This window comes from Arachis hypogaea, chromosome 14 (genome assembly GCF_003086295.3).
Source record: "Arachis hypogaea cultivar Tifrunner chromosome 14, arahy.Tifrunner.gnm2.J5K5, whole genome shotgun sequence".
In the NCBI taxonomy this organism is placed as follows: domain Eukaryota; kingdom Viridiplantae; phylum Streptophyta; class Magnoliopsida; order Fabales; family Fabaceae; genus Arachis; species Arachis hypogaea.
The window spans coordinates 141,752,457-141,771,378 of NC_092049.1; the positions used below are offsets into that span (position 1 = coordinate 141,752,457).

Sequence of the window (18,922 nt, forward strand, 5' to 3'; positions counted from 1 at the left end):
CAAAAAATGTAAACGGAGGGTCCGATTTTATTTTAAATTAAAAAAAAAATAAAAACTAATGGGACGGTCCAATTTGTGGTCAACGAATTTTTTAATAAAGAAATCGGACAGTCCAATTTTTTCTTGTTCTACACCTGTGTCTAACACTTATACACCATAATCGAGCACAACTCACATACTTCTCTAATATAAAAAAAAATTAGCTAATTTTAGTATATATGTAGAATAGTCGAAATAATAATAATAATAATAATAATAATAATAATAATAATAATAATAATAATAATAATATGAGTAATCAATAAGAATAACAATAGGAACTTTATATAAAATATCTATATCCAAGTAAGGAAAATTAGTTTCAATCCATATTATTTGATGTGTGTTGCATGGTTTCTCAAAATCTTACGCCACTAATAAACCAAGTATAAACGTTTTTATTATATTATTATAGACAAATTTAATTATTCATTTATTATTAGTTTGATTATTTTACTATGATAAGTGTGATTATTTAGTTAAAAAATTATGTGAATCAATATAATATATAGTAACTGATTTAGTATTTGATTTTTAGTTTACATATATTTTTTTGTATTTTTTATACTATAGTTATAACACAATAAACTAATAATAATATTAATCACTCATTCAAAAGGTGTATGACAAGAGTTTTAAAATTTGTAATCACTTATCTCCTTTGTGAGATAATCTTTGTTGATTATTGAGACCACTCTCTTGTTTTCCCCTTATTTTATTTCTTCTTCCAACTTCCCTGCATTTTTATCTCACTAAGAAATCCATTAACAGATAAGGATTTGGATTATCTCGTTGAAAAAGATGGCTACAATATGAAAATAAAATTACTTTTATAATTTGTAGTATGACACATGGTTAGTGACTTGTATTCTTAATTTTATTAGATAGCCAGAGTTAATAGGGACAAAATGACGTAACTAAAATTTGCATACGAGAAATAGATAAAACTAAACAAGAATATAAATAATACTGAAAATAATATGACAAAGTAGTAAAATCACAATCTCTTAATATATAGAGAAGTCTATAATACTCTTACATATTATGAAAATTCATGCAAAGGAATTATACATACAAAAGACTTTACTATTTTTCTCTTTAAGTTTCACTTGCTAATTTTATGTACAAATTGCACATTATAAAGTATAAACCACTTATATAAATTGTACAAGTGTGTACTAGAATCTTCTTTTACATTTATCTTTATCAAGTTGCAATCTTTGATTAGAACTTTTGACTTTGCAAGTTGAACAACTTGTCAAGTAGTTTCATGAGTCTTCCAACTTGATAAAAACTATTTGCATCTCTGAAGTATGGACACTTCGCTGAGTTATCGTGTCCGCGTGTCGGACATATTTCGGACACGACACTCGTCCGACACGCGTGTCTGCTGTGTCCAACTGTGTCTTAATAAAAAATAAAAATTTTTTCTCTAGACACGCTTGGACACACCTAAATACCATCACGTGTCAGCGTGTCCAATCTTATTTTTAACATATATTCTTAAAATAAATTTAGATATAGTATATATTATTATTTATTAAACAAAAAAATATTTTAAATACTTGATATAGTTAAAATAAGACATTAAAACTAATTAAAAAATCTAATTTATATTTTAATATCAATAAAATATCAAAATATCATTACGATTTATCTAAAAAATACTTTATATTTTATATATATGAAGTATGTATGTGTGTCCCCGTGTCATATAAAATTTTAAAATTCGCGTGTCGACGTGTCCTGTATCCGTGTCAATGTTCGTGCATCATAGATTTGGATCAAACTTGATTCTAAACCAAACTTAAATTCTATAATGTTCTTTAATTTTTCTTAAAATTTCATCATACTCCACTTGTATCACTTGTAACCTCTAACCATTTTCGTTAACTTCAAACCAAAAGAAGAATTTTACTTATTTTCACAGAAAGTCATATATATCAAGCTTACATGGACTATATCCGAGTTATTAGAAAGTAGTAGTAGTAGCAGTAATGGTAATAATGAAAGCTGAAGAAGAAAAATTTATAGGAGAGAATGCTGGCCAAGTTCCCGGGGCTATTCTACCAAGCAATAATGCCACCGGAATCACAAAAATTATTGAAGATGCATTTTCAAATTACAAATTATAGGAAACAAAAAGTTTGAAAAATATCAACACTTTAAGGCAAGAAGCCTTTGTGGGTTCTATATGGCAATGACCTCTTATCAACTAAGGGAAAGGGGGAAAAAAAGAAGAAAAAAACTCTGCATAAGTATACAACCGAGTCAGAATACCTGACATTTTTTTCAGGGAAAGAAGGATATTATAGAAGGTCAAAATTCAAAAAGCAAATCATTAAGAGATATAAAGCAATCTTCCAACTATTGCTCTTTACGTGGATAACATTGCAAGTCATCATTTTAGTATGGGAAATTGAGCGGTTCGCGTTGAAGGGCTTTCTCGGCGATCTCAGCCTGCTCCTTCTGGTGAACCTTGAGGAAACCGGTGGCAGTGGCTGCCGATGGAGCACGGCCGACATACTTGACATCGTCGTAGCTTCCCTTGCCGACGGCTTTCATGGAAGAAATAAGCCGGGGAAGAACATAACTGTATCCACCCATGTTCATTGGTTCTTCTTGACACCAGACAACCTCAGCATCTGGTAGAAACAAACATAATAAAGTGTAAGACAAATAACCATAACTTGTTATTTAAACCCTACCATCCTCATGTTAAATGCAATTTTCCAGTTAAACATAAAAAAGTAATATATAAACATAAACTTTTACTAATTAGTTCATAAAGGAATCAGAACCAATTCAGAAGGGAAAGGACATAAAAACCCTTACTAGGATATCGTTTAAGCTCTCTTTGGACAAGGTCATAAGGGAAAGGACAAAGCTGTTCCACCCTACATATTGCAACATCCTTTGCCTCAACCTTTGTTCTGTGCTCATCAAGTTCATAGTAAACCTGCAAGGGATATAAGAAACATGTGTGTCATTGAAGCACTGCATAAAATCAATGTTTCCTTTCTTCTTCTCTATTTAATAAAATCCATCAGATAAAAGAAGTTAATTTTTTTTTTTTAAGATAAAGGGCAATATGACAAAAAGGTTGTTAATATGAGTAGCACAAACCTTTCCAGAACAAAGTACGAGGCGTCTAATACCCTCCTCAAGGTCTGAGTGGTCATTTTGGTCCTTTATGAGGCGCTTAAATCTGGTTCCCTGCTTGTCAAAACCTGGGTGTCCTTGGACATCATCAAACTCGGACAAATTTGATCGGCAAGCCTTACTACGAAGCAGGTTCTTAGGGGACATTACAATGAGAGGTTTGCGGAATTCTCTATGTATCTGAAAGAAGGAAAGCAGCATACTATGACAAAAGTAAGGAACATAACTTCAAGTGACAAAACTAACTATTTAAACAATTTTACCAACCTGTCTCCGCAAAACATGGAAGAAGTTAGCAGGAGTTGTGACATTCACAATCTGCAAATTGCACTCCTGAATCTGTTTCCGAAGAGTTGGATCCATCTCAGGAATAACATAAGGATTGTCATCAGCCATCTGCCATTAAAAACAGATAAAATTGAGAATTAACAGAGCAAATGAAACAAAGAAAAGGCAAAGTCATATAAGTAATCAGTAGCATAGCATTATTTAGGTTAATTGCTTGTTTGCACTAAAAGGATTTTAAAACAAAAAGATCCAACAGCCAAGTGTAGTAGTTCAAAGAAATTAGAATATAGATTGACGAGGAAACCTGAAGGAAGCGTTCCAATCTGGCACTTGAATGCTCAGGGCCTTGGCCATCATAACCATGAGGAAGTAACACGACAAGCCCAGTCTGACGGAGCCACTTAGCCTCACCAGAAGACAAGAAATTGTCAAATATCACATGAGCCCCATTAGCAAAATCACCAAACTGCGCCTCCCAGATCACCAGTGAATTTGGATTTTCCATGGAGTAACCCAATTCAAATCCAAGAACACCAAACTCGGAAAGTGAACTGTACAATGATTCAAAGTTTTCTTAGCCAGAAGGTAATACCAAAATAATCCATCATTAGTTAAATATAAATATCAAGTGGGAATATAGGGGAAATGAGAAAACAGAATGAGCAACAATCATATGAAGTCATAACAGAGATAGACTTAAAATATTCAAGTCATCTGGGTTAATGTGAAAACAACTTTACTTACATATAACATATAAGTCAGTCAAAACAAAGATTAGAATTAAAATATAAAACAAACTACAAGAGAAAACAAAATATTCATGATTAACTTATCAGCAAGAAATTAATCCACATCTCAGAAGCTTGAGCCTTCAGAGCAAAATCAAACTAAAAATATATATATATAATTACATAATCTTTTATTGTAGTTTACTATAATTGACTTTTTCATTTTATAATAAAAATAACAGTAGCACGAGGAATCCAAAATAACAATTTAATAAAATAATATGACTATATATCAGTTAAAAGAAATTCGGCATATGTATTTTCAAATTGGAAGTTGGAACTCCCAAAAGACAGGCAAAGGCAAACAAGATGACTACATCTCTGTAAACGGAAGGATTACCTGTTGCTGACAGTGAACATCTCTTCATTTTGGTTCATGACAATATGGTCAAGGGGGCAATATTTCTCCCCTGTTGTCTGATCATGGACTACAGCATGGCGGTGACTGAAAGTTCCTCTTTCAACATCCTGACCACTTAATCGAACATGATTGCCTTCAACTACCAACGTAGCAAAAGCAAGTGCTTCTGCAAAACCCCAGTCAATATCTTCCCCTGTTTCAATCATTTGGGCACGCTGCTCATAAATCCTCTTCACTGCTTTATGAGGTGTGAAATTCTCCGGGATGGTTGTGATTGCTTTCCCGACATTCTTCAAAATTTCTGGTTTCACACTGCAGGAAAAAGATCACATATTTCAGCAGTGTTGTACAGATAACAGAAAATACCAATGGAAAAGGAACATGAAATGTACCATACCCAGTATTTCGGATACGTGAAATCTGCTCAGGTGACTTGAAACCAAGCCAATACGCCGAAAGCCAATCCCTTCGTTTTGGAATGTAATCTTTACTAGCTGAAAATTCTTCATTTAGAATTGAAGTGACTTTTTTGTGTATTCTATCAATGTCCTCTTTTGTCACCTCCCCAGTTCCCAGTAGCTTCTTCTGATAGATCTCAAGTGCTGAAGGATGGCTGCGGATGACCTATATAGAGGAGAAAGTTGCAAGTCCAATTAATTAGTCCCAAAGCCACATGCATATAAAAAGAAGAAAGTACAAAAGGCATAATAACCAAAAGGGCTAACCTTATACATCTTAGGCTGCGTGAAAGATGGTTCATCAATCTCATTGTGACCAAATCGACGGTAGCACACTAAGTCGACAACCACATCTGAATGGAAAGTCTGGCGCCACTCAGCTGCAAGTTCACAGGCATGCACAACTGCTTCCACATCATCACCATTCACATGAAAGATAGGAGCATCTAAAGCCTTGGCAACGTCAGTGCAATACTGTGAGGACCTGCCAGACCTTGGATCAGTTGTAAATGCAACTTGATTATTGAAGACAATATGTATAGTCCCACCCGTAGTATAATTTGGAAGAGCACTAAGATGCAGGGTTTCATAGACGACGCCCTGTCCAGCAAAACTACCATCTCCATGAATCAATATACCCATGTTTTTTGTTCGGTCCACATCATTTGAGTAGTACTGCTTTGCTCGAGTTTTCCCAACAACAACAGGGTTGACAGCTTCCAAGTGACTAGGATTTGCCACTAAAGACAAATGTATCCTCCCGCCACCACGTGTAGGGCGATCATAAGACGTTCCTAAGTGATACTTAACATCACCAGTTCCTGTGTAAAGCCCAACTTCATCCTCAGGCTGATGACCACCACTAAACTCACAAAAGATTTGACGGAGTGGCTTCCGAACAACATTACCCAATACATTCAGTCTTCCACGATGTGCCATTCCTATAACTATGCTCTCAACCCCAAGATCAGAAGCGCGATCAAACATCTCTTTCATGCCTGGAATAAGTGTCTCACCTCCTTCAAGTCCAAACCTCTTTGCTGAAGTCCACTTGGTGGCTAAGAAGTTCTCAAACAGTGTACTCCAAGCAAGCCTATCGAAAATAACCTCACGGCGCTCCCGGTTATACTGTGTAGGGGTAGGGGTTTCAATCTTCTCCCTTAGCCAATTACACTTGTTGCGGTCTGCAATGTGCATATACTCGTATCCAATGCTTCCACAATAAGCCTGCTCTAGCCGTGTCAGAATGGACCTAAGGGTTTGCACAGGACGATTCTCGGACAAAAAGCCAGACATCCTCCACACCCCCAAGAAGAATTCCCTATCGAGATCAGCCTCAGTAAAACCGTAAAGGGCAGGGTCCAAATCATCAGGGATTTCTCTCTCCTCCAAAGCCAAAGGGTCCAATTTGGCCTTCATGTGGCCATTCACCTGGTATGCCCTCACCAGCAACAACAATCTCATACTCTCCTGAATTGTTTGGCCAGAAATCCCAGGCGATGTGGCAGCTTGACCCACAAAGTTCCTAAAGAAATTGTCCCATGACTCATCAACACTGTTGGGATCAGCCTCCCAAGCTCTCTGAAGCTCCTCCAAGTACACGCTGCTTGTCCCATCCAAGAAGCTATCGGTCAACCTTGAAAGGGGCACAGCACGGGGTACAGGCGCAGCTTGCTCCTTGCACTTGAAAAGAGTGGTGTGGAATCCTCTACCCTGTGATGGTGGTGGTGGTTGTGATGATGGGAAGACCCTAGCCCTTGACACCAGATACGAGGATCTACTCTGAGAAAGGGTCCTCCTAATTGCATGCTTTGCAATGCTGGCTCCAGCTCTAAACCATGCCATTGGATCTCAATCCAAAACAACTAACCAACAATATCACCAAAATTTTATTTCTTTAGTTCCTTCCAAAGATCTTCACTACTCAAGTTCTTCCTTTATCATAGGCACACATCTAACGCACACATACAAAAAATCAATCAGGGTCAGCTAAAACAAATAAATTAAAAAAAAAAAAAAAAAACTACCATCTCCAACGCCAGAAAACAATAGATGCAACATTTATGTCTAATCAATAGATATAAAAGATTCAACTTTTAATTACAAAAATAGAAAGAAAAAAAAGCGCAGGATTTTGAAAGATCCATAGATTCAAGTCTAACAAAACATAAGTGTATGAATCGAAACGAGAAAAAATTTATAAAAAAATGTGATAACTTGAAGGGGAGAAATAGTAGGTGAAGAGAGGAATTACAAGGGAGGAAGAAGAAGAACCTGAAGAGAGAATTGTACAGAAAATGGAAAGGGGGGCGAAGCGAACCCTAGTAGCGGTGAAGCGAAGCGAGTAAGTGCTGGAATGGGAAAACTGAAAAGAGTAAAAATGAAAGCTTTTTCCTAATTCCTAAATCTCTAACGTTGATTGCGTATTCCCACTATCGTCGATCGAGAAACAAAGAATATATGCACTTTCTTCTTACCCTCTCTTTTTCCTTTTCATTTTTCTCGGGTCCCAAGCTTCGACCAAACCTATAATCAAGTTACTAATTTTCTTTTTTTTTTTTTTCTTTCATTTTTTACTATTTTTTGTGTAGGAAAAAAAAAACACAAGATCTAATAACTAATAAGAATTCAAAAAAATTAAATAAATAAGGGAAGAAAAAAGATTTTGCTAACTGCTACTGCTAAGTAAATAAATTTATTTTTCCATCTGCAAATATTAAATACTAGTTTAATTTTGATATTAATAATTCAAAAAAAATTATATAGTTAAATATATGTATTTTAAATAAATTTTTACTAGTAAATTTAAATATTAATTAATGCGATAATATACAATTAATTATCTATATAAAAAAATTTTACAGTGCAAAAAATAAATTCATCAAATAATTTTTTTTAGGGTAAAATATATTTTTTATCTCTGAAATTTGGCAAAAATTTCAAAAATATTCCTAAGTTTTATTTTATTTCAATTTTATTCCAAAAATTTTCGATTTGCATCAAATATATCCTTAACGGCTAAATTTTCAAAAAAATTAAGACCAATCTAACAATAATGCAAGAAAATTATGCTTGCTTTGCTTGTGTTGAGGGTTGTTATGAAATTGTTGTTGAATTAGTCTTAAATTTTTTGAAAATTTAGCAGTCCGGAGTATATTTGATGCAAATCGAGAACTTTCGGAATAAAATTGAAACAAAATAAAACTTAAGAATATTTTTAAAATTTTTGTCAAACTTCAGGGACAAAATATATTTTACCCTTTCTTTTACTATATTCATGAAAGAAAAGAAAGATAGTTTTGCCACAAATTCAATGGTCAAATTGTTATAGTCCATTCAAAATGTACATAGCAAAGTTTTTTCTTTTCATAGAAAAAAAAATATGAAATTTTTTTACTGCTCCGTCCAAAATGAATATTTAAAAGCTTGTAATTATTAATATATGATTGGGTAAGAAACTAAGAAATGATTTCACCATGGAAGATTCTCAAAGTCAATGACAATGAGATGATTGATGTGTTACTGAGTCAATATTGGTGTTTTTATTCCAGAAAGCTTGGCAGATGGCACCATTATTATATTAATCAGAACGTGAAAGGGAATGTTGACCAATAAAAAGAAAGATAATAATAATTAGATTTTCAAACAAACCCTCTTTGTCTATATCCAAATATGAGGTGACGTTTTAAATTGACGTGGCTAAATATTTGGTTATTTTAAATTTTCATTTGATTGTAAAATATAATAATGTAAAACACGTATCATAAGTACAGAAAAAAAGTAAAACAAAAAAACTCATTAGACATAAGAATATGCCTTACTCTATTTGAATAAACCAGGCTACTTAAAAAATATTTTAACCTGGTTGAGTCAGTTTGGCTAAATTTCTTAAATAAGTTCTTTTGAAAAAAGAGCTTAAAATATAAGGACTTTTATTAATATTAACTTTTAAATAAGTTATTTTGAATTTGGAAAGTTATTATGGAAGTCATTGTTTTAAAGTTGTGCATTAAATAAGAGTGATAAAATAGCTTTTGAAAATAGGAAAAGTCACATTTTTTAACTTCTTCAAAAGCTCTTAAATAACTTTTTGAAAAGTTAAAAGTTTATCTAAAAATTTGTACCAAACACATTAATATAACTTTCTATAAGTCAAAAGTTGAAAAAAGTAACTTTTTGGTGTTTCCCAAACGGGCCCTAAGTATCAAACTATTTTAACTTTCCATTTTGATCACAAATTATGCTAATTAATTACATAAAAAATCCTGAAAATGCTTGATTCATCTGAGAAGTAGGAAATGTTTATGCAGAAATTAAAATGATGTAAAAAAGAACATTGTTCATAGATTACTATGAAAGAACTACCAATGAGTCAATCAGTAATCACAATCTATATTGGGAATCTGAACATCTTAGCAAAAGCATAATAATAATCCTTCACCACTAAACTATGAAGCCACGTGTCATTTCAAGTAGGCATCCAAACTGAAGTAGCATTAACATGTGCATGCCATGTGCTTTGAGTTTGAGATGGCATGGCATTTTTTCCTTCTTAGATTTATGCATCTCAAGATTCTACAGCCAACCAACAAAGAAAAAAAAACATTTGGAAACAAGATATGAAAATGTTTCTAATAATCTACATCTGAATCTAGACAAGTTAGATATTTTTCTTAGTAGACAGGGTACAAGAAAAGAAAAAGAAGAAAATTGAAATAAACTCAAGACAAAGTCCAACAACTAATATTTGAAATACTATCTTAAAACCATAAACTTTTGAAGTTGGGAAATACAAAGGGACAAAAAAATACACATTCATTCCCACTTGTAATGTCATCAAATTAAGTATAATACCCATTTGAAGGGGCAAGTGTTGTTGAATCTTCACCCTCCTTACTGCACAATTGTTATTTTCATCAACCACAGCAGGCCGACTTTTGAGCGGCTTGGCCACCACCGGCAGCCTGGTCCGGTTGGTTGATCTTGATCGCCTGAGGCTGAACCACCACAGATAGATAATATCAGTATCATCATCAAGCACCAAAGAAGCAACATTTTTATGTACTGCCTTAACCCCCATATATAGTTTAAGCCTTATCCGGTTGATGTTTTCATTTTTAATGTTTTCTGCTTTCGAGATCTTATGCATGAAGAAAATGAAATATGAACCAAACAAGCCCTAATCTTTTAGAAAAGAAATAATGAAATGGACGAAAATAAAAGGTCAAGTACATACTTCAGCCTTAGAATCTGTGTCAGCAAGCCTTTGCTTGATATCTCTAGCTATTGAAAAGAAAACATCCTCTACATTCATGTTTGTCTTTGCACTCTGCAAATGTTCTTCCAATATAAAACATAATGAAGTCACATGAAACTCAATGAAAATGTGGTTGTCAACCATGTTCTACTCACAGTTTCGAAAAAAAACTTGATACCATACTCATCGGCGAGAGCTTGACCTTTGGCGGTAGGAACAGCCTATAGAGGAGAAAAGGGACCTTGCGTTGGTATCGAGCGATAACAGTAAGATAAAGACGGATATGAACATAAAGATAACCCTCTTAGGTACATACCCTTTTACTTTCATCCATATCAGCCTTGTTACCAACAAGGATCTTGTTTACATTGTCAGAAGCATGTTGTTCAATGTTGCGAATCCAATTCCTAATATCTTCATAGAAAGAAGCAGGTACATTAAAAATTGAAAGCTGGTCAACATGGACAAAGAGGCTTAACTACAAAGCACATAACCTCTTTGTTGACATAATTTAATAGAAATCAGAGAAAGAAATTAAACACCAGAAGACTGAAACTGAAAACATTTTTAAACGCTAATGCAATCAGGGTAAGGAGAGTAGTACTGTTGAAAGATGCTTCATCAGTAACATCGTAAACAAGCAAAATGGCCATGGCTCCATGGTAATAAGCTGCAAAAGCATGTCAGATTGTAAGAAACATTTTCCCTCTATCCAATTAATGGGGGAGATAAAATCAAAGTTTGGGACATTTATCCGCATACAAACATCAAATAACAGTGAAACTAAAACGAGCACAACATGTTAGATTAGCCAGGTTGCATAAAACAAATGCCCATACCTGTGGTAATAGTTCGAAATCGCTCCTGACCGGCTGTGTCCCAGATTTGTAACTTAATGCGTTTACCGTCAAGTTCAATGGTTCTTATCTTAAAATCAATGCTGCAAAATTGGGTAATAAATTGTAAGATAAAAAGATTTTCCATAACAAAATTATCAATTTTTACCTGTGTTATCGACGCATAGACAGAGAATATATGTTTAGATGTTGGTGACAACTTACAATGGCTGTATTAAATTGATGTATTTTGAAAGTACAATATGCCACATCAACATGTTGTAACTCCCATAGCATTTTCACAAGGAATGAAGAATCAATAGATACGAACCCAATAGTGCTGATGAAACTGGTGGTGAAGGAACCATCAGAAAATCGCAAAAGAAGACAACTCTTTCCCACACCTGCAATGACAGCCATTAAATGGCGAAATTGTAATACTTGAAACAGATATATGAACTTGTATATTTGGACAAGCAAGTTGATATATATATTTTTTACATTTGGAAACACCATGATACTGGTAATTTTAGATGAGCCGAAGAACACTAATAAACTGCTCTCCAACAAAAACCCTGCCATCTACCCGTAATATAATCCTAACGGCATAAATCAAAATGTCCCTATGTGAGTTTCTCTTCTTAATCTTGTCTTAAACACTCTTTACCACCATTCCACAGTGTGCCTGGCAAGCTTCATGAAACTTGCACAACTTCAAATGCCTGCTACTCAGCTATATACTTTACTTCTAGGCCTAGCTAAGTAGAGAATCGAAGTACTCCTCCAACATCTTCAACTTCAATGCCTCATCAACTGTCCTAAAATCCCAAAATTATAACTTTCCTCTACATAATGTTTGATGTTTCAGCTCAATACCACACCACCATTAACAATTAATCTACCAAAAAAAAAAATCCCTTCCGGTAATGGCAATGGAATGTAAGCTAAGTAAAAAGCATATCTTCAGGGATCCCATGATTCAAGACCAAATAAAACGAAATAATCCACCTAAACAAAAATCAAGTTATGTAAACACAACATGTTGAGATAATAATTAACTATAATTATAACAAGAATAATTAGGGAAAAGGGAAAGAAGGAACATACCGCTATCGCCAATAAGAAGGAGCTTGATGAGGTAATCGTAATCGGCACGTGCCCTACCAGGTTGAGCTGCCAATGGGTTAAAAAATATCCCAAAAATGGTGTCTTTCAGAGATCAAAGAAGAGAAGATCCAGATGGGTCGTTATGTTACGTTCTCTTTCTGTTTATCTTCCCTATGTTTCTCTTTATACTTCTCATTCTATTTCCCACTTTTATTTTTCTAATTAAAAAAATAATTGCAAATAATGCAAAATAGTTTCTATACATTTTTAGACTTCTAATGAATTTAACTTAATTAAACATATACACATTATAATGTCAAATATAATAGTATTCAACAAAATCTATTTTCTTATCCCAAGAATAATTGGTTGAATTAGCTTTAGGAGCATGCTGAGTATTCCTTAGTCAATATGCATTGTTTCAAACAATCTCCGTGTAAGTATTGGATTTCAAATTCTAACAGTTAATTCAAACCATTGAAGCCATCACCAAAATCCAAAGCCTCATACAAATTCAAACAACCAACCAAGAAAAAAACAAATTTCAAGGAATTCCATCACCATAAACACCATTCCAATCGAATTTATGTGACAACATCAGCTGCATTTTCTTTCTCTCCGTGGCAAACTGTAATCACAATTTAAAACCACCTATAACTATCCAAACCTATCATTATTATAGTAAAAAGTGCATAAGAAACTTAATACAAAGTATTTTCCAGAATTGTTACTACCAAACATATCATTATTGTAATGTCTTTCATACTTTTCTAGGGACCAGGCATCCTGGGTCTCTTTCACCTTCCATCCGATTCACTGTTCATCCTACAGTTTCAAGAATAAGAATTAGGCAACAAAATAAAAACCATAACAGGACACAAATGAAAAAAAAAAATCAGAAAACAACAAAGTATTTCCTAAGTTTATCTCACATACATAACAAATTGGCCCCACACAAGGTTAGAAAGAGCTTCCTAGTAACATTGTTGGAGAGTTCCAAAGAGAATAAAATAAATAAATAAATATAAACTTCAAAAAAACAGAAAAAACAAGACAAACAATAAATAGTAGTTGTTGCTTACATTTGTTTGTCTCCATGGGAAGACTGGTACATGGCGCTAAAATTAATTGGACAGAACAAATATCCACCGTTATTAATTGCCATTGCTTTCTCTTCTTCTTTATCCTGCAATTCTTTTGCTTTCTTCCGGAATTCATCATAATTCTTGAGACCGCAAATCTCACAGCTCTCTAACAAACATCAAGTGAAAGGTTATTTAAATAATTTAAACAAAAAAAATTCTATATATATACATTCACATGAGAATACCTGAGTCATCAATAGAATCGCTATAAAAGCCACAAAATAGTATATGAATCTCCTTAAACTCGTGAACTCGAGCATAGAAAATTCTAGGCTCGGCTGTCGAAGGGGAATTTTTAGGCACGGCCTTCCAAAAGAGGTGACGAAGAAAACCAAGGTAACCGAAGCACACTGTTTTGCCCATACTGACCAAACTTAAAATCTCATACTCCTCCTCCTGAAAAAGCAAATATCAACAACAACAAAAATTCGAATAAAAGTAATAAACTTTGAGAAAAGCAATAGATTAAAAACCTTATTATCTATGCTTTTGTTATAATGATCCATTGCCAATACATGGTAAGGATGCGTCTGTTTCAAATTAAATTGTTTCTCGGCTCTGTAGCACAAAACAATTACAGAAAAAAGATGTATAAAAGAACAAACTGATTAATTAATATTAATATATTTAAACAAAATAGATTGTTATGATGAACTCACTCAGTTGGCTCACGAGTATGTGAACTAGGAGGAGATTTAAAATGGTACCAGTCAGGGATTTGGATATCTTTGTCATATAGTCTACTGGTGGCGCCCTTCATAAGTTCAGGCACAGAATAAGAAGGGTCAGGGATTTGGATATCTTTGTCATATAGTCCATTGATGATAAGTCCAGGCACATAATAATCAGGGTCTCTGCTTCAAACAAAGGAGTATGAGATGGTCCCAACTAAACATACGAGCAAAAGCCAAAAAAGAAAACGAGCTCACTTGGGTTTTGGATCCATGTCAGAATTTTATGCCTTGAAACCTGAAAACAATTACTACTTCAGAATTCTGAAAACATTCAACAAACCTGCAATAAAAGATACATTCATATTAACAAATTAAAACTTGAGAATTGATATCAATAAAAGCTTCAAACATTGCAATGAATCTAATGTAAACAAATAATTCAGGAATACATGGTTATAAGGTCAGAAACTAAAACTATATTTCTGTAAATATTCATCGAAAGATTTGTAATACAACACAGATTTTTTGTCCAGTATCAGAGCAAAAGAAAGTAAGAAAATATAAGCAATGTGATGTTTTCATAAAAATTAACACCAAACCTTTAATTCCATGGTAAACACATATGCACAGAATCAATATATTTTATTATTGTTTTTGAAAAGCAAAATGTCTAGGTCAACATAAAGGGAACAAATCATAAACTTAAAAAAGTGCATCATATGTTCCAGTGTAAAGACATACTTCTGCTGTTCTAGAGTGCCAACAGAATCCCCTTCTCTATGTTACATACTGAATTATCATAGAATTTCTAAATAGCAAATACCCCTTACAGATAAAATACCACAACTTCCAAATTTTATTCCATCCCATAGGATTAGGTGACTATCCCCAAACCCACTCCCCATTATCTTGATCAATTTAGCAAGAAAATAGCATTCAGAGTCATATGGATCAATTCATTTGATATATATCGATAAATTCTTTTTCCTCTCATATTTGTTTCATTCATGGACAGATTTTGCCAATAAATAGACTACACAATTTGAGTATTTGACAACCACATCTTAGCAACACACCACAAATATCATGAATCAAACCCTAGAATTGAAGTAACACAAGAAAAAAAACTAGAATATACAGATAACAATATTAAAATATACAGAACAATTAAAATACACAGATAAAAAATGGTGAATGAAGAGAAATGGGTTAAAAAATCCCAAAAATGGTGTCTTTCAGAGATCAAAGAAAAGAATATCCAAATGGGTCGTGATGTTACGTTCTCTTTTTCTTTATCTTCCCTATGTTGCTCTACCGTAGGCGGAGGTAGACGCCGCCACCTTTCTCTCTTATATATACTTCTCTTCAATTTCCCATCTTTTCTATTTTCATTTTTCTAATTAAAAAAATAATTGCAAATAATTCGAAATAGTTTCTGTGTTTGTTTGGGTATCATTATTTTAATAAAAAATATCTTTTTCTATTTTTTAACGTGTTTGGCAAATTTATAGTAATAAAAGTAAAAGTACTAGAAAAATAAAAAAAAAAGTTGTAATTTATATTATTTTTTAAAAGATCTTTTCTCTTAAAAAAAAGATATTTTTCGTGTAATAAATAAATAAAAAAGTACTTTTATATCATTATACTTAAACATAATTGATAGATAAAAAGATCTTTTTACATGAAATATCCAAACATAAAATTACTTTTACTTTTCTATAAGATCTTTAAAAAAAAAATAACTCGAAAAAAATTTTTTTTTAAAGCTCACCTAAACAAATTCAGATATAGATTTTTAGACTCGTAAAGAATTTAACTTAATTAATTAAAAGAAAATATACACATGTTGAGATAAGAATGGGACGTGGATGCCCATTCCCATGCAGTACTCACATTCTCAAAGAAGGAATAATAATTAATGAATGTTGAAATTGATCCCCCTCGTACATGTATAAATAGAGGCCTTTGCCTCCGAGAGAAATACAACAACAATAATAAACTCAAATACTCTTCTCTTTATATTTCTACTACAGTTCTTTCTCTTCTTTTATTTTATAAGTATTTTGAATTCTATTTTCTATTACTCTTTGCATATAATATTAATAGCAATATTAACCATCTTTATTATATTGAGATTGCAACAATAAACATATGCGATTCTCTCTCTCTTTATTTTTAATACTCCTTTCTATCTTTGTATATATATATATACATTACAACATATAATATTATTATATATATATAAATTATTATTGAGCTAATTATTTTAATATTAGAGTCTTCTATTTATACATCTTTATTATATATATCTTTTATTTCACAACACGTTATCAGCACGAGACTCTGATCAAATTTTTAGGAAGACTCAGGTAACAAATTTTCATTATGTCGAAGCTCTCTCATCTTGAATTCAATGCTCTTGATATATCTGGAAACAATTATTTATCATGGATATTAGATGCTGAAATCCATCTTGATTCAATGGATCTTGGAGATACCATTAAGGCTGAAAATAATGCATCCCAGAAGGATAAAGCTAAAGCCATGATTTTTCTCCGTCGTCATCTTGACGAAGGATTGAAAAATGAATATCTTACATTAAAAGATCCTGCAGATCTTTGGAAAGACCTTGAAGAAAGGTACAATCATCAGAAAACGGTGATACTTCCTCAAGCCCGGTATGAATGGACGCATTTGCGTTTACAAGATTTTAAATCTATAAATGAATATAATTCTACAATGTTTCGGATCACCTCACGAATGAAATTGTGTGGGGAAAAAATAACTGATCATGATATGTTGGAGAAAATTTTCTCAACCTTCCATGCCTCGAATGTGCTCCTGCAGCAGCAGTATCGAGAGAAAGGGTTTAAAAAATATTCTAAGTTAATTTCTTGCCTTCTTGTTGCTGAACGCAACAATGAGTTGTTATTGAAAAATCATGAAGCGCGCCCAGCTGGCGCTGCCCCATTTCCTGAAGTAAATGTGGCAAATTACCCCAGAAGAGGTAAATGGCAAGGTTTTAACAATAAAAAAAATTATGGAAGGAAAAAGAATTATGTTCAAAAGAGAGGATCTCACCTGAAGTGGGACAAAGAAAAGAATATCGGGCAGAATAAATCAATCGAGGAGAAGTGTTTCCGCTGTGGTGGAAAGGGCCATTGGTCACGTACCTGTCGTACCCCAAGGCACCTAGTCGATCTTTACCAGGCATCTTTGAAAAAGAACGACAAAGGAAAGGAAACAAATTTTGTTTCAAATGATGTTGAGAACTCCACCACTCATTATGATGTATCTGATTTCTTTGAGGACCCTGAAGGAAATATTGGTCATTTGATCAATGATGGAATAGTTTAATCTATGGGATTGTGAAGTATATATGTAAATAAATAATGTAAAGAACTTATTGTTAAGTTTTATTTTCTATGTATTTAAGTTTCAAATGTGATGTACATAAATAATGAAATATTAATATTTATGAATTTTGAAATTATTAATTGTGTCAAATTTTAAAATAAAATTTCAGTATATGACATTATTTTATGTACAGTGTTTCTTAGAAAAATAATTCTGATCAAGTATTCAATTTAACTATGCATACTACTCATTTTATTATTATTTGTTTTTGAAGAATGGCAAGGATATGTAATGAAGATGTATGCCTTGCGGATAGTGCAAGTTCACACACTATTCTCAAAAGTGATATATATTTTACCCATCTTGTGCCAAAAGAGGAATATGTTAACACTATTATTGGCTCAGGCAATGTGATAGAAGGCTCCGGAAGAGCTATAATTTTGTTTCCTGGAGGAACAAAATTTATAATAAATAATGCACTATTATCTACCAAGTCTCTGAGAAACTTGTTGAGTTTCAAAGATATTCGCCGAAATGGATATCATGTTGAGACGATGAATGAGGGAAATCATGAGTATTTATGTATCACAACTCATGATTCAAATAAGAAAGTTATATTAGAAAAATTACCCTCACTTTCATCTGGGTTGTATTATACCAAGATTAGTGCAATTGAATCACATGCCACTGTAAACCAGAAGTTTACTAGCTCAAATGAGTTCATAACTTGGCACGACCGTTTGGGCCATCCGGGAACAACCATGATGAGAATAATTATTGAAAACTCTCATGGACATTCACTAAAGGACCAGAAGATTCTTAAAACTAGTGAATTTTGTTGTGCTGCATGTTCTCAAGGAAAGTTAATTTTAAAGCCATCACCAGTAAAGATTGGATTTGAGTCTCCTGAATTCCTGGAAAGGATTCAAGGTGATATATGTGGACCTATTCATCCACCATGTGGATCTTTTAGATATTTTATGGTCTTGATAGACGCATCTTCGAGATGGTCACATGTGTGCTTATTATCTTCTCGCAACCTGGCGTTTGCGAGATTACTGGCTCAAATTATTCGATTAAAAGCACAATTTCCAGAAAATCCAATCAAAGCAATTCGTCTTGATAATGCTGGTGAATTTACTTCCCAAGCTTTCGATGCTTATTGTATGGCTAATGGAATAAGTGTTGAACATCCAGTAGCTTATGTTCACACACAAAATGGGTTAGCAGAATCACTTATTAAGCGCCTCCAATTAATTGCTAGACCCTTGCTTATGAGAACAAATCTCCCAACCTCGGTTTAGGAGCATGCTATTTTACATGCCGCAGCGCTTATTCGTTTGAGGCCAACGAGTTATCATCAATTCTCTCCTATACAATTAGCTTTTGGCCAGCAGCCAAATGTTTCCCATTTAAGAATATTTGGGTGTGCGATATATGTTCCCATTGC

At 33.2% G+C, this 18,922-nt stretch overlaps 3 protein-coding genes across 12 annotated transcripts; all 3 read right to left on the minus strand.

Moving 5' to 3' along the window:
* Positions 1–2,080: 2,080 nt before the first annotated feature.
* On the minus strand, positions 2,081–7,714 carry LOC112798148 (uncharacterized). Of its 2 annotated transcripts, none has more exons than XM_025841337.3 (9): positions 7,371–7,714; positions 5,364–7,050; positions 5,036–5,262; positions 4,618–4,950; positions 3,794–4,040; positions 3,469–3,597; positions 3,166–3,381; positions 2,875–2,998; positions 2,081–2,684 (listed from the first exon to the last, which is right to left on the minus strand). In XM_025841337.3, the coding sequence occupies exons 2-9, from the start codon at positions 6,939–6,941 to the stop codon at positions 2,446–2,448; spliced, it is 3,093 nt and encodes a 1,030-aa protein (XP_025697122.1). In that variant the 5' UTR covers positions 6,942–7,050; positions 7,371–7,714; the 3' UTR covers positions 2,081–2,445. The 2 variants fall into 2 exon arrangements, with proteins under 2 accessions (XP_025697122.1, XP_025697123.1); XM_025841338.3 differs by having other exon boundaries at positions 7,351–7,638.
* Positions 7,715–9,381: 1,667 nt separating this feature from the next.
* LOC112798151 (ras-related protein RABE1c-like) lies at positions 9,382–12,838 on the minus strand. Of its 5 annotated transcripts, none has more exons than XR_011871663.1 (9): positions 12,297–12,838; positions 11,415–11,593; positions 11,193–11,293; positions 10,958–11,023; positions 10,670–10,767; positions 10,509–10,574; positions 10,333–10,425; positions 9,951–10,093; positions 9,382–9,671 (listed from the first exon to the last, which is right to left on the minus strand). XR_011871663.1 is itself a non-coding variant. In XM_072215624.1 (8 exons), the coding sequence occupies exons 2-8, from the start codon at positions 11,465–11,467 to the stop codon at positions 10,013–10,015; spliced, it is 558 nt and encodes a 185-aa protein (XP_072071725.1). In that variant the 5' UTR covers positions 11,468–11,593; positions 12,297–12,838; the 3' UTR covers positions 9,715–10,012. The 5 variants fall into 5 exon arrangements, 2 of the variants coding, with proteins under 2 accessions (XP_072071725.1, XP_025697134.2); XR_011871664.1 differs by having other exon boundaries at positions 10,333–10,436; XR_003199932.2 differs by having other exon boundaries at positions 11,521–11,593; positions 12,297–12,760.
* On the minus strand, positions 12,839–15,525 carry LOC140172863 (uncharacterized). 5 transcript variants are annotated; one of them, XR_003199933.3, is made up of 8 exons: positions 15,395–15,525; positions 14,371–14,455; positions 14,101–14,295; positions 13,915–13,999; positions 13,627–13,837; positions 13,379–13,547; positions 13,031–13,121; positions 12,839–12,924 (listed from the first exon to the last, which is right to left on the minus strand). XR_003199933.3 is itself a non-coding variant. In XM_025841345.3 (8 exons), exons 2-7 carry the CDS (start codon positions 14,385–14,387, stop codon positions 13,094–13,096), a joined length of 705 nt encoding a protein of 234 aa, XP_025697130.1. In that variant the 5' UTR covers positions 14,388–14,455; positions 15,395–15,525; the 3' UTR covers positions 12,839–12,924; positions 13,063–13,093. The 5 variants fall into 5 exon arrangements, 4 of the variants coding, with proteins under 4 accessions (XP_025697130.1, XP_072071724.1, XP_072071723.1 ...); XM_025841345.3 differs by having other exon boundaries at positions 13,063–13,121; XM_072215623.1 differs by having other exon boundaries at positions 13,063–13,121; positions 14,371–14,410; positions 15,395–15,505.
* Between the last annotated feature and the right edge of the window lie 3,397 nt (positions 15,526–18,922).

Bases quoted from the DNA above. Each gene is read 5' to 3' on its own strand.
- LOC140172863 (XM_025841345.3), bottom strand. The intron at 14,000-14,100 runs GTGAGTTCATCA...TTTGTGCTACAG, and splicing joins CATACTCGTGAGCCAACTGA to AGCCGAGAAACAATTTAATT. The intron at 13,548-13,626 runs GTATTCTCATGT...GATGTTTGTTAG, and splicing joins CGATTCTATTGATGACTCAG to AGAGCTGTGAGATTTGCGGT.
- LOC112798151 (XM_072215624.1), bottom strand. From the start codon at position 11,467: ATGTTGATGTGGCATATTGTACTTTCAAAATACATCAATTTAATACAG. The intron at 11,024-11,192 runs GTATGGGCATTT...ATGCTTTTGCAG, and splicing joins ATTTCGAACTATTACCACAG to CTTATTACCATGGAGCCATG. The intron at 10,094-10,332 runs GTATGTACTTGA...GTGGTGGTTCAG, and splicing joins ACACAGATTCTAAGGCTGAA to CCTCAGGCGATCAAGATCAA.
- LOC112798148 (XM_025841337.3), bottom strand. From the start codon at position 6,941: ATGGCATGGTTTAGAGCTGGAGCCAGCATTGCAAAGCATGCAATTAGG. The intron at 3,382-3,468 runs GTTGGTAAAATT...TCCTTCTTTCAG, and splicing joins TCCATGTTTTGCGGAGACAG to ATACATAGAGAATTCCGCAA. The intron at 2,999-3,165 runs GTTTGTGCTACT...TATCCCTTGCAG, and splicing joins TCGTACTTTGTTCTGGAAAG to GTTTACTATGAACTTGATGA.